At 41.6% G+C, this 15,272-nt stretch overlaps 1 protein-coding gene across 3 annotated transcripts in view; it reads left to right on the top strand.

Moving 5' to 3' along the window:
* The window catches only part of Fgf13 (fibroblast growth factor 13), a 509,017-nt gene that overhangs the window by 425,613 nt on the left and 68,132 nt on the right, over positions 1 to 15,272 (top strand). For 2 of the 3 annotated variants that reach the window (XM_027940173.3, XM_071606884.1), the window contains one exon: positions 12,861 to 12,971. In XM_027940173.3, coding sequence (XP_027795974.1) covers positions 12,861 to 12,971 — 111 coding nt within the window. Of the gene's footprint in view, positions 1 to 10,443; positions 10,923 to 12,860; positions 12,972 to 15,272 lie in introns of those variants that run through there. The other variant, XM_027940176.3, reaches the window with a different exon arrangement.

Here is a 15,272-nt window from a genome sequence, read left to right as displayed (position 1 = left end):
CCAGGAATATATAATAAACCAGAATGAATGATGAATATAAAGTAAGGCAGTAGGGATTATCAGTCAATTTTTTTTTGCAAGAACCTTGGCTATGAAGGAGAAGAAGGATGTGCACATCTAATATATTAATTTATGCCACATCAGTAGCAAAAACAGCTCAGCAACCTCATATGTACACTTACATACACACATACTCATGAACTGAATTGGCAGGGGACTTTTTAAGTTTTTTACTAGAGCATTGTAATTATACATAGTATTTGGGTTAATTTTGACAAAATCATTTTTTTATTTTTAGTTGTAGATGGACACAATACCTTAATTTTTATTTAACCATTTATATGTGGTGCTGAGGATCAAACCCAGTGCCTCACACATTAGGCAAGAGCTCTGCCACTGAGCTACAGCCCCAGCCCCACTCAGGGAATTTGATTTCAATCCCTATTTACCCCACTCTTTCCTGTATTCTCTCTTCCGTCCTCCCTCCTAAACTTCTTTCTTTCGCATATACATAAAGGTGAAATTTCCTTGAATGGAAGGATTATTTGAAGGTATCCCTTGCCCTGAAGTCCATTCTGTCATTTCAAATATCACCATTAGTGGTGCTTTTTTATAGTTTAATATTAACTCCATAAAATCTCTGTGAGTGTGAGCCAGTTTTGGGGTTGGAGTGTGCTGAAGGCATGTTAGTACCCATTAACCTGGCACTGATGGGAGCATCTGAGGGACAAGCTGTCTCACTGGAAGGCAGTGATACAGGAAGGGACCATATTAAAGAAGGAGAATAATTAAGAAATCATGGAACCTAAAGTTTTTTTTTTTTTTTTTTCTGGAAGAGTAGGTTCCTATAGGGCCTCATAAAGACAGTGAGAATCTGGGCTAAGGTACTGGCTTTGCAGCATTTCCTGAGGCCTGCCTGGAGTAGTACATACACATAAATGCATGCATGCATGTACATACTCTACATTTTTTCTTCATGTAGTGAAATAGGGCATTGTTTCCCTTATCAGTTCTGTTAAGTGGGGTTTTTTTTCCCTTTAGACCAAATGATACCAATATTCTAGCAAAGAAAGTACATATTATATTTTAGAGTCAGGAAGAGGAATGCAATGAATAAGGAGATTTTAAACATGTTTTCAATATATTTCAATATCAACCAAATCCTAGTTGTTCCTCTCCAATAGGCATATTCAAATCTACATAGAGGAATTGCCTGGCTTGAACAGTGATGTTACTATAATCTTTAATTCACTTGTTAACTTAAAGCTTCATCATCATCAAGATAAAAGTCATTTAATGATATTCATATGCAAATCTCTGGCCTTCAAGCTCACTCAGGTTATTTCTGGAGGGGAATGGCTGGCTTCACTGCAACTTACCTGTCAATGTAATTTTAATTTTGATTGGCATCTTTCTAAAAGCATTACTTTTACTGAACCAGGTCTCTGCTGATGGCAGTGGTAAATTGATAGCAATTGTACATTTGAATGTCATCATTGACAATGTGTGCTTAATGAGATCAGTGGGGAAAGGAGGACAATCAGTTTGCAAGGAATGATAAAACCCAAATGTCCATCAGAATATCCACATAGCCCAATGATTTTTCTCAATCCCCAATATGGTCAGGAAGCTTCCTAACCATACCAGTAATCAACATTTCACAAGGAAGCATACTTCTAGAGAGGGTTACAATATTGGAGCAACTTATTGTCAGGGGATTCAAAGTGAAAGGGCATAAAAATCCAAGGTTTTCTAAGATCATTTATCTGAGAAGAAATAATATGTACTGGTCATAATCCTGTACCAGGAGTCACTTTAGATCCAGATTTGAATTTCCTAGCTCCTTCTCATTCTCTAAAAGTCATCTTTAGTGGGATATTTCTTTCTGAAGGTGAACACAGTTCCTGCCCTCCTGCCCACAGTTAGCTGTACCTCCTTTCAGGGTCTCCCAGCACTTTGGACATATGGTGCTACTCATTGTGCTTATCACATTTGTGTTTTTATTGTTTACTTTTCTTTTCCTTCCACTTAAGGCCAAGGATAGTCACTGAAGAGAGAGACAGTAGCAGTAGAATAGTCTTAAGAACATGGGATCTGAAGTCAGAATACATTCATTTGAATCCTGATTCTGCCACTTCCTACCTGACCGCATTCATTACCCTCTCTTTGCCTCAACCTCTTCATCTGTAAAGTGGGGATAAGCTCATAACATTGTTGTAAGTATTAAATGAATAAACAAGGATATAAGAGTACCTGGGATAAACTCACTGCTCAATAGACCGTAGCTAGGCATTCTTCAGGTCTTACCTCTGTACTTGGGTGGTAGTTGCTGGTAAATCTTGAAAGAATAAGCAAATGAATCAACAAGCAAACAAATACCCCAGGTCAAATGTATTTAACTTCCCTTGCTCCACATATCTTCTCAAAAATGGGATCCTTAGCTGAGCATCCAAGCCTCTGTTATGAAATCAGGTTCTAAAATTGCTGGAGCCCGTCAGTGGTTACAAGAGAAGTTACAAAATAAGTTCAATCAGTTGATTGTACTTTTAGCTGTCTGTCAGAAGGGGAAAGTGAGAGAAAATTATAATGGATACTGGAAAAACCCCTGATTGCAAAAGGATAGTCATGGGCTTCCAACCATGGAAGTAAATACACTGTGTGTAATATTTTTCTCTCTTTTGGCTGAACTCAAGCTTCCTGTAGCTGAAAGCAGATGGCACAGAAAAGCTTACAATGTGGAAAGCCAGCTTTCCTTATATGAAAAGAACTGAGAGAATGGAGAGTGCTTCCACTTCTTGTCTCTGCTAAGTAAATGAAGATAAAGGCCTAGAAGTGTCCTTTGGGTCTATGTCATTGCAAAGGCCCAGGTTACCTGGTTCAGACTACATGCTAGTGCCAAAGTATTTCCCTGAGCTAGGAAACCCCAGACAACAGTAAGCAGTGATTTGTAATCATTGGATTTTGGTGAGGAAAATTAGCAATGTGTTCTTTTTAAGTATTGCTGTAAGAGGCTATTATTAAAAGTGTTATGAACTTTTAACTCATTACAATGTATAAATCATCTATATTCTTGCTTATTTCATAATTCCCTTTTGTTAAAGAAAGGAAAACAACAGAACTGAATTGAGAACACGCTATATCTCATCTTTTTCTGTTACCCCAGCCAAGAAATAGCCTTATCCAGGCACCATTCTTCAGCAACCCAATTCCAGACACTGTGCCAAAGAGAAAAGAAGTCGTATTTAACAGGCTGGCCTTGTACACATAAATTGTATTGGCTGAGGATCCTTAGTTTAAATACTGGCACTGCCACTTGTGTACTTGCCAGGGAATCACAGATATATCACTTAGTCTTTCTAAACCTCATTTTCTTTGCCTCTAAAATGGCAATAATGATAGTACGTACCTCACAGGTTGTTTGATTAGAAGAAGTAGTCTTTTAACACTTAACAATTTACTTGTCCAATTATAACCATGGAATTAATTGAGTGTTATTACTACTTGAAATCCTAGTTTTGGAAAAAATCTGAAGCAGATTGAAGAGTTTAAAAACCATCCAGGGCATATGCACAGTTCTCAGGTGGGTCATGGTACACATCCTTCAGACTCTCACAGATTCTGGAGAATAATATTTTCTCCAAATTCTGCAGGTTCTCCTGCACAAATCCTAGTCAGATGTCTTAAAAGAGAGGTGTTAAGACTCTTAACCCCAAGAGAGCACTGAAGTTTTTCCCCATTAACTCTCTACTTCTTTAAAAATTGAAAACTCTTGATAGGAAATTAGTGACGACAACAGTGCCATCCGCAAGTAAGAAATCAATCCAGTGTTCTTTATGTTTCTTTTGAGCCCTACGCCATATGCTAAATAATAATGCACATGAGGCCATTTGCAAATATTGCATTCCTTGTCTTAAATCCTGAGTTTAGATCGCCTGCTTCCATTAACCTTATTGTTTGAAACATCTTAGATCCAGAAATATTGTATTGTCTGCTTTTGCTTCAAATCCTCCATCATTTTTCCCCAGTTTTTCATTTAGATTAGTTAGTTCACTAGGCAAGAAATGAAGCCAGTGTTACAGATATTTTGCCTCTGAATCTTGCACATTTGTAGTCTGCCATAAATGTTCATCATCAAAACACCTCATTTATGTTGTTAGCCACTAGTCAGTTCAAGAAATATAAACTGTTCTTCCGAGACCTTCAAATATTATTGAATAAAACAGAATCAAACTCATCTAGAGAAACTGATGCTTTTGTCGGTTCTGGATGTTCACCCACCACAGAAGCACCGTATTTGGTAAGGAATAAATATATTGTTATACAATGTGTTTTCCACAATTTGAATGAGAGAAAATTTGGAAAGTGAATGTGACTGCCTTGACCTATGTGCTCCAAGTTCATCCAATATGATCTTCTAAGGACAAAGGCTTTTGCTGTCTCCATGCCCAATTAAGCTTTCTCCGTAATGGCATGTCTCTTATTTTCCCCTTTGCCCTTTCTTTGTGACCATGTTTTGGTTGTGGGTCATGGGTATATATGTAGTGTAGTTTTTATGACAGATTGAGAGTTGAGTGAAATCAACCCACATACCCACCTAATGGATTAGTTTCTATTATATTCCTAAATGCATCTACAGAAATAAAATCAGTAATCAATTATGGTATTTAACAACCCCTACTGAAAAGAATGTTTTCCTCCTACAGAATGTAAATCTCCACATACTGCAGCTTAAGCTCAGTTCCTTATGTTCTCTCCTTATGATCAAGAGAGGAACCTCCACCCCAGAAAGCTGCTATTTCTCTTCAGGTTTTCTTGATTAAATGGCCAAGCAGGTAATCATAGGTCTTGAACTCTCAATGTTGCAGCTGCCATGGCTAATAAAATGGTGAACAGCTAAACTCATGGATATGATTAAAACCATGAGGGTGTTTTATGTTTTAATGTTCATAAATTATGACTGAACAATAAAATTTTTTGTGGTTATAGGATTTTTCTTCTTAAGAATCAGAACTAATCATTGTTTTCTCGATTGATTTTAAATATAAATCAGAGGTGGCTTCAGTAAATTCTCTAACAAGTATTTAGAGAATGATGTCAGAGGGAAGACATAATGAAGACCATTCCAGTGCAATGCAAACCTAGGGTCCCGTGGCTTTTCATTCTGAATGCAAATCTGGAGAGCCAATCAATTTATTAAAAATTGGTTCTGGACACCATTGTTTCTAAAGTCACACTTCCCCAGATGATCTGACTGCCAGACTGCTTGGCAGCTAATAAACATGTCAGGTCATGTTACAGGATACATTTGTCACTTTTTTTGTCACTGAAAATCCAGTGTGACATTGACAGAAATTCCTTAAATTGCATTTTTCTTCCTGCATGGAGTTAAGTGGCATAAACCTATTCTAATGGGTTTTCCCTAATCTCTTCATTTGTATTTCTATCTGGTTGTTTCTCTGGGCTTTTGGACATAATTGGATTGACCACAAAAGGTGCTACTTGTTGCTTATTTCTTTTAAAACTCCCCCTGCTGCCTTACTCACTGAATAAGGAGGTTCCAGCATTACTTCATTCCAATGCACTTGAACCTTCTCCTACAGCCTCCGTTTGAGCTCATCATCAGCCCTTGACCTGGGAACTGGACACTCAGAGGCTTTGATGAACTGTTAGTGGACATAGAGAACAAACTGGCAAGTGGCTCTGATTATGTTTAGCCTCAAAGGAAGTGTGTTTAAAACCTCTCATTTTCAGAGTTTCAGAAAGACAGCCAATTACTTCCTTCTCCAAAGGTATTGAAACTGCTCCTGATTAGGCTGTCTGAATACTCTCGTTTTTACTCATCACAGTCACATCTGTTTGGGTTTCTGTCTCTCTCCAGGAGATGCCTCTTGAGAGCAGGTCCCCTTCATTTCGTACAGCTCATCTGTGGCCTGCCAAGGGAGATTGGCAGAGAACGATCAGCGTTCTATGCTCTGATAACTCACATAACTCTTTGAAAAGGATGCTAAAACCTGATTCTCAAGAGAACCACAAGGAATGGAACCAAAGGGACTTTTGTGTTTTTCTTTGGAATCCCATTTAGATTTTATGTTTTTTTCTTTTTTTCTAATTAAAATAGATTTTATGTTTTGGTGGGGGGAAGTAGGAAGGAACTGGAAGGATAGGGAGTATAAAGAGAGAAAGATAAGGAGGTAGGAGGAACAGGGCAAATGAAAAATAATCACAGACTCCTGGAGCCAAAAGAACTTTAAGAAACAGCTCATCTAGAGGCTTTTGAACATTTTATTTTCAGTAATGGGATCATTTTTTTTAAACAAATGATGCAGTGAGCCACAGTATATAAAATAAATGAAAGCTGATGTGCTATGGTTCTCCTCCCACTGGGAAGGAAACATATCATCTTCATGTACTTTTAGGGTGCTGCAGAACAGAATTTTAAAGCCAACCAATAGTATCTAAGCATTACTTTCAATATGGGAAAACTGAGACCCCCAACAGGAGAAATGACATATCCAAGGTCACACAGTCAATCAGTGGCAGACATACGATTAAAATATATGCCTCCTGCCAGCCAGGCTAAAACTCTTTGGGAGTGGAATTGGAGGAAGGGGCTAAGAATGCATTCTTCCTGCACATTGTTCAGGAGAGTGTGGTGGGCAGTGCAATATAGGGAAGGAGGTCGAGAGGATAGGAACAAAGAAAAGTAGACTATCCAGCCTCAAGGAAGCTCAGAGGTGAAACAGAGAGCATTGAAACTCTGAATCTGGAGGAGATCCAGAAGTTTCATAGCAGAATTGTTTGGAATAAAGCAAGACAGGAGAAAAGGGATTTTGCAAATAGGTGTCAAAAGAGAGTTCTTTATTCTTCCACTAAAATGTCATTCTCTTGGTCTCAGATGGCAATGCAGAAGAAAGAGAAGGCAAAATGGGCTTCTCTGGGATTGGCAGTCCATGTGTCTTTCAGCATTCCTTCCTGAGATGGATAGGACTCTGGCCTAGTTCCCCTTTGAGGATGTGAGAGTGTTCTTCACACTCATCTCTGAGTTACTAAGCACCTGGGAAATAGAATGAGAGAAAAATATAAACTATCTGCTTCATTGATAAGCCGATTGGATAATATGTTTTGGGTAGACCCCAGCTGAAAATGGTCTTTCTTCATTTTCTGCTCTGGATTAAATTGACCCTGTAGACTTGAGTTCTCCTAGTGAAGGAGAGAAAACAAAGCAGATGGTGTAAAGGCAGACAGATCACAGAATATTAGAGGCCCCCTTCTCCAGTGTCACCAATAACATACCATCTATTTTCTTATCCATGGGGATGAATGATGGCTATAAAAATGGACAGACAAAAAATATGTCTGGTTCCCTTATACTGCTCATTTTTCAGGATTATAAAAGTCAACTGAGGAGAGGCCCATCAATGGATACTAAGCTACAGTTAAATAGAAGCAAGAAGTTCTGGTGTGTATTGCACAGTAGGGTGACTATAGATTTCAAATATGTAAAAAGTTAGAAGAAAGGATTTTGAATATTTTCATTGTAAAGAAATTATAAATATTTGAGGAGATCTATCTGATTTGAATGAACATCACATGGTGCCCCATTAATGTGTAAAATTTTAAGTTTTTGTGCTGCAGTTAAAAATTTAATACAAAATAATCAGAGAGATGGGGCTTGGAGCAAGAAAGGCATCTATTAACACCTGTAGAATCAACAGCTGTCTGTTTGGGCCTAGTAGCTCCTTGAGCTTATGGAATAGAGTTTAATTCTCCGTCAGCAGAAGCTGTGGTTGGTAGATAGGGGTTAGGAACTGAGCAGATGCATTTACACACTTGAATGTGCAATTTTGTAATAATAAGTGTCCCCCCCCCACCATGATAATATATTCTTGAAGTCTTCTCTGGGTCTGTTTTCATCTAATATCCACCTGAGTGGCCATACTAGTGACTCTCCAAGCATCCTGAAAATACCTTATGGATGGTGTTTGAATGAACAAATGATGAGAGCTTTCTCAGAAGACGAGTGGAGGAAAAAAGAGTGGGAAAGCCTTACTCATTTTCTCAATATCATCCCCTCATTCTTTCCAGGTCCATACCTTTCCTGAATCCAAACTTTGTCCTTCTTAGCCTCTTCATGCCTTTTCTGGCTTCAATTACAAGAAAGAAGCAAGAGTAGAAAAACAAGGGCCCTTGGGGTGGGTGCTCAACAGAAGGCACAAACAGGCAGCATGAACAAGGACCTCTTTAACTGTGCATCCACACCTCAAGAATCTGATCCTGGTCAAAACTTCTGACCCCTCTTTTGGTGAGTTTACTTCCCCTCCTGAAATGTAACCAACAATTGCCTACATTCAGAGCCGGGAAACATCTCCTTCCCTTCTGAATCAATAGAAGTTGATATGTCAGTCATTCATCAATTATTTTCAACAATTTCTACTGAGCATTAGACTATATGACGAGATCTGTGACAGGAGATGGGGAACATAGTAGTGAACAAGACCTCTTCTCAACAGTCAAGGCATTTAAGGTCCAGTGGGACAGACCAGGCTTTTTTTTTTTTTTTTAACCCTTATGAATTCAAGTCTGAAGTGTCCTTTTCTTTTGGGAAAGCTGAAAGCACAAAGGAATATGCAGGGAATTTCAGGCCCTTTGAAATCATCCTCCTGTAACTATCCATCAGCTTCTGCAGCCAGTTTTCACCCCAGCTTTCCTTGCAGACAGGCAACACAATAATGATTCTGATGGAGCAAGAGACATTTCAGTATTGGGAAGGAGATAAAGGGGAGGTAGCAGCAACAGCCCCTGTTAAGCAAGAGAATCTACAGAAGGCTCAGGTGATTCAGCTCTGATGGGCTAAGAATCCAGAAAGAGCTTCTGCCTTGCTGAATCTGAGCTTGTTGGGAGGTCAGGCAAGAAAAAAACAGAATGGAGTCTTGGGGATAAGCTGTGCATTTGTTTTTGCATCTATCTCAATTCTGAAAAGATCTGGAAAGGAGGAGGAAGGAGTCCAGTAAAAGAAAGTGTAGGAGTGTAGTGGCAGCTCTACGATAGATAGAGCAGTCCTACTATTTGGGACTTCTGTTTGGCCTCAGAAATCAAGTAAAATAGTAAGACAATTGTGTCTGTTTGAAGGTAGGGATGTCCAAGGACCATTCTCTTTACTGCATCCTTGACCTCAAAATTCCTTATTTCTTCTCTTGTTTACAGTGTAGACAGAACTTGCAAATAGAGTGAAGTCAGAAAAGAGCCACACTGGATTCCTGAATTTGGGGGGAGGGGTGCTTGAGTTTGAAGAGCAGATAAAAGGAAGAAATTAGGAAACTGCAGATGGGCCAGAGCTTAAAGATACTTCCCAAATACTGCCTATGGTTCACGATCCAGCTCTCCGCTTGGATCCCAAAGTCAAAACCCACAGCTTAGGGGGCGCAGAAGAAAAGCAGGGTTCGGACCGCACAAATTGTCATAAAATGAAAAGTCAGCAAAAACCACTGGGTGGCAGCGTGGTGTGCGGGCGCAGCGCTGCAGTGCCTGCTGCTGCCGCTGCCGTGGGGGCTGAGCCCGTCTGGGAGCACTGGCCTCCTCTCCTGAATGGCTACAAGTGTCGCCATGCAAAATATTTCAGTGGGGGTGGGGGTGTTGGTGAGCCTGAGCCTGGGGCTGGGGGTCTGGTGAACTTCCAGGGGCTCCAGCCCGCGCACAGTCTGGCCCGCTAAGAGTCAAACACTAAGGGAACACCCCCACCCTGCTCCTCCCCGCACCCAATCGCGGAGCAAACCCCCGCTCCTTCAATCTAACTACCTCATCCCGGTGCCTCCTCCATCACTGTTTCCTCCCGAAGCTCCTTTCGGGAAAAGAAGAGGAGAAGCCTTGGGGCGATGGGGCAGAGCCCAAGCCCCTACAGGTGTTAGCTCCAACGGCCCGCCGGGGACTTGGGGGGTGGGGGGGTGGGGGGCAGCCGCGGCCCGGAGCCAACGGGCTCAGCGTCAAGAGGCAGCGAGGGAGGGGCCGGCGAGGGAGGGGGCCGTAGGGAGGCCGTCGCGCTCTTCGGGAGGGTGCCTGCAGCGACTGAATTCCTGTGCTGCGACTGTGCCGCGCCCAGAGCAGCAGCAACAGCGAGGATGCGAGGCCATTACCTGTTTGATCCCAGCCGGGAAGCCGGCACGGGCCAACTTTTCCCGATTATCAGGCCAAGAAGTTGCAAGGACTAGTGGAAGACTCGGAGGGGCCAGGACCAGGGCGCGCTCCCCCGCGCTGCCTCCCCCCTCTCCGGCCCCCGCGCTCCCGGCCTCTCCCGCCTGCGCGCTCTCCCTCCGCCCGCCCGCCTCCCTCCTCCGGCCCCCTCCAGCGGCACAGGGCGGGGGGGTGCCGCGAAACTCCGACCCGAGCCACTTGGACTCGCACAGTGTCCTCGGGGCTCAGGGGCCGAGCGCACACAGTCGCGCAGGTCTGCCTCCGCCTGCCAGTCTCGCCTGCGATCCCGGCCCGGGGCTGTGGCGTCGGCTCGGACCCAGGCAGCCAGCAGCCCGCGCGGGAGCCGGACCACCGCCAGAGGAGCTCGGACGGCATGCTGAGCCCCCTCCTCGGCTGAAGCCCGAGTGCAAAGAAGCCCGGGCAAGCGCAGGCTAAGGAGACCAAGGCGGCGAAGCGCGAGACAGCGGGAGAGCAGCGGAGGAGAAGGAGGAGGAGGCGAACCCGGAGAGGGGCAGCAAAAGAAGTGGTGGTGGTGGGCGTCGTGGCCATGGCGGCGGCTATCGCCAGCTCGCTGATCCGTCAGAAGAGACAAGCCCGTGAGCGCGAGAAATCCAACGCCTGCAAGTGTGTCAGCAGCCCCAGCAAAGGCAAGACCAGCTGCGACAAAAACAAGTTAAACGTCTTTTCCCGGGTCAAACTCTTCGGCTCCAAGAAGAGGCGCAGAAGAAGACCAGGTCGGAAGGGGCTTTAGGAATTTTCGGTTTTTTTCCCCCTGTACTTTATGAGTGTGGAGGGGTTTAGGGGGCGGGCATGGAAGCGTAGGTGAGTTGTCTGTAGCCCATATTGTGTTGGTGAGACTACCTAGCCCGTGTGCGTGCAAGGCAAGGCGATTGCTTTCTTGCCTCCTTCGTAACAGTAAAGAGCTTGCTGCATTGCAACTGCCCTGGGACAGGCGCAAAGCCTGGGGGCATACCCTGCCCAGGAGGCACGCCATCAGCTTCAGACGTGTCGCACATGTGTGTGCATGCCTGGTGGGCGCTGGGAAGGCGTGACCCAGACATGGCTATCGTGTGTGTGTGTGTGTGTGTGTGTGTGTGTGTGTGTGTGTGTGTGTGGCGTTGAAATTGCAGAAGTGGAGCTGGGCAGACACCATTGCCTGCTCCCCTTGGAAAACCCAGGGAATCCCTCTCTTCCTTGATCTCTGCCTGTCAGACCCTTCCCCTACACCTTCCGTCCCCAAGGGATGTGGGCTTCCGCTGTCTAGGCATTCCATTTCTTTGATTACTTTTATGCTTTTCGGGACAGACTTGTGGTGTAGCTTTCAAATGTTTGCGGGAGGAGAGGTAGGGTTTCTAGAACCTTGCGGCAAAGAGCTTAGTAATAGCTGGTAAAACTGTGGTTACTAGCTATTAAAATGCAAGATTGAAGAGGGAGTTTAAAGTCATGGCTAGCTAGATTGTGGGTCCTTTTGAACCATTTCAGTGGTAAGAGTAGCACGATATTCTGGTGACAGGATAATTCAGATAGCTCTAGGTGTCAGGTTGCGTCAAGGTAGACCTTCAGGGGAACAAGCAGTTTGTCATTCTTAACTGAATGTTTTGCAGTATTTTCTTACCTTTTACTAGGTAAATATTACAGCAAATCAGACTTACTCATCAATCTATTATTTCTTTATGTATTCTACACACCCCTGGATGGAAATGCAGGCATACATCTTCTGTTTGCACAAAGTTTGTAAAGCATTAGCTGTAAATTAGGCTTGTTTTAAAGAGGCTTAAGCGGTTGCGAAGTATGATTATGTGGCTGGAATAATCACATAAATATTTCAGCGCAGGTGTCTGTATTCAATAAAAGCAAATTTTGGATAACACGGCTGTTATTGGTAAATTAGTCTCTTGATTAATCTATGGTAATTCATAATTGAAAATCATTTTAATTAATAACCCATGTTTTGGGTAGTCATATTTCTGATATTAAATCTGAAAATAAGTATGAACTAATTTTCTTTCTTCCCCATTAACAACAACAAAAAAAAAACTTGCTCTTCTCACACCCGTTTTCCTTAACAGTAATTAATATGATAGGGCATGATGCTGGTTGTTTTATCTCCCCCTCTTTGTTTTGTAGGGAAGCCTCAGTTTTCTAACTACAGATCCTTTGATGGGTTCAAGGTTATTTTTGCTTTTTTAACATTCTTAGAATAGAGGGGATTATTTATTCAAATTATGGTAATTCTGAAGGAAACCTTTGCTAGTGGGTTTTTGGCCCTTGGTTGGCAAACAACTCTAAATCATCCTTATACTTTTTTATCTTGCACATGAAAGGCAGCACATTGTTAAAAAGGCAGAATGTACCATTTGCCAACCCATTCGAATGTTCAATCAGAGTAAGTCAAAGGACAAGGTTTGAGACACTGTGAATGCTGTCAGAAGCTTTAGGGCTTTACCAATGTTCCAACACTCTGAGGTAGAAATGAAATATTTCTTCAGTGGAGAAGCATAGAGATTTAGTCTGAAACTTGTAATTTGTTTTCTTCTTCTAGAGGATTCTTTAAACATGTCATTCAACCTTTTGCACTAGAATTTGTAACTAAGATTAGAATTTCAAATGGAGTCTTTTCAACTACATACGCACAATCCATCAATTGATTCAAATCATTGTTCTCTTTGCAGAGCCTCAGCTTAAGGGTATAGTTACCAAACTATACAGCCGACAAGGCTACCACTTGCAGCTGCAGGCAGATGGAACCATTGATGGCACCAAAGACGAGGACAGCACTTACAGTAAGTGACCACTAAATAAATAATATAATATGCCAGCATATTGTTGACTTTGTGTTCTTTTTATTTACTTTTTCAGCAAAGAACCCTCGCTAAATCCTTAGGTGAATGTAAAATATGATCATACCATATAATCCTGTTTACACAGGTTCACCTACAGGAAGTCGAACATGAAAATATCTAAAATAGTGAACTTGAGCAAATAATGTTGACACCATCTGAAGAATGATCAAATGTCATCTCCATGGTAATCTAGATAGATTTATGGCTGTCCTTTAGATTTTATTACTTTTTTCCCCACAGAAAATTGACTCACCCACACACGGATCCTGAAATAGCATGTTATCTCTACTCTTAAGAACTGGTCTTATCCCAAGAGGCAGGAGTGGTTTCATACCATGAGAATTCATCATTTCAAGCTTTCACTCCTGCTCCCCCCTTCACACACACAGTGATAGACCTGAGATTAATTGGGACCTTAATGTGGAGAGACCTCCACAGGTGGGTGAAGGATTTTTTTTTTAGTACTTTATTTTTAAAAAAATTTAGTTGTAGATGGACACAATACCTTTATTGATTTTTTTTTTAATGTGGTGCTGAGTATTGAACCCAGTGCCTCACACATGCTAGGTGAGTGCTCTACCACTGAGCCACAACCCCAGCTCTAGTGCTTTATTTTTAACTATGGTTGAGGGGCTGGGGCTGTGGCTCAGCGGTAGAGCGCTCACCTAGCAAGTGTGAGGCCCTGGGTTCCATTCTCAACACCACATAAAAATAAATAAATAAAATTAAGGAATTGTGTCCAACTACAACTAAAAAATATTTTAAAAAAAGAATTAACCATGGTTGAAATAAAGCCCAAACTGGAGAACATAGTGGTGAACCCAAAAGGAAACACATCAAAAATAACAGCCATTTCATTTATAATTGTTGGAAAAAGGTAATCTCAAGATGTTACATAACCTTGGATCACCGATATTTGATTTATTTAGAATAATAAAAACATAAACACAAAGTGCAACCTTCTCTTCCATATGATAACTGGTGTTTTCTTACAGTTTACAGATTTCTGCAGATCTATGGAATGCTGCATACAGCTAAAACACTTGGTTCTCACAATTCATGCTCTGTTCCTCAATTTGTTTTGAATTTCCCTCAGACATAGATAATTTCCAGAAATATTCCCATTGTTGGCTGAGAAAACATCCAAGCAAAGAAGGCCTTGTTCTTAAGGAATACTCTGCAGCTTTTGAAGAATTTGTGTGGCTGTAGACAGCAAAGCTATAGACAGCAAAGCCTAGACAGGGGTCTTTTAGGAATGCTTCCCGGGCTGATGGGAAAGCCATGACCTCAAGAGGAAGTCACTTTTAATTACCCTTGAAGTCAGTTCTGTTGGTTCTTGGGATAAAGAATCTCCATTGCATATGGCTCTTCCCTGTTTTGCAAAGTGCTCTCTGTGTTGTGATATTAAAGTTTTATAATGAATCTTAGTTTCAGTTTTATGCATACTCTTCTATTTAAAGCAATTAGTTAAGTGTAACTGGAGGCCTTTATTATTATCAAATAACAGACATTAGCACTGTAATAAACTATTCCCCAAAATTACGTGTACAGATTAGTATTTGGGTAAGAAATTAAGGCTTATAAGCTGCTCTGTTTTCCAGAGTGCCTCAAGAAAATGGATCTGTTGGGCATTATTAAAGGGAAGCTCGTGATTAGCTACCAATGAGCCCTTCTCGGTCAAGTTTTCTCCCATCTATGTTTAATGTCTTCTCCAGGCCCAAATCAGAAGAAATATTTTGGATCCAGTGTTCACATGCATTTCCTGAAAAGGAATTTTTTTAAAAAAATAGATGATTCATTATGCTGTCTCTTACTAACAGCCTTTATGCCAAACTCATCAAGATCACACTCTATGTAAGCTTTTTAGGAGATCCATGCCACATGTGCTCACACACACACACAGACAAATCAGGCTCCGATTCTTACTATGGATCTTTAAATCACATAGTGGGTTTTACTCTTCTATCCCTACATATGCATAGCTCCAGCCTTTGGTTTTCTTATAACTCTTGACTGGTAAGTGTGGCATTTTCATATACTAATGATATTGGAAGGCTTTTAGATAACATAGCTTGATAACGAGAATCTGTTTTTAGTCAGATTAAAGCAAAAACAGGTAAGTCAGCAAAGGTAAGTATTAATATCTCTAATGTGATACATACTGATGGAAGTTATCTCAAAGGAAATAGTACTTCAGTGAGACTTGACTGTAGCCTTAATGCTAAGTAACCAGAAGCTAGA

The sequence above is a fragment of the Marmota flaviventris genome, chromosome X, assembly GCF_047511675.1.
Source record: "Marmota flaviventris isolate mMarFla1 chromosome X, mMarFla1.hap1, whole genome shotgun sequence".
NCBI lineage: Eukaryota > Metazoa > Chordata > Mammalia > Rodentia > Sciuridae > Marmota > Marmota flaviventris.
The sequence above is the reverse complement of the archived record's forward strand: the minus strand, read 5'-3'. Positions and strand labels throughout refer to the sequence as shown.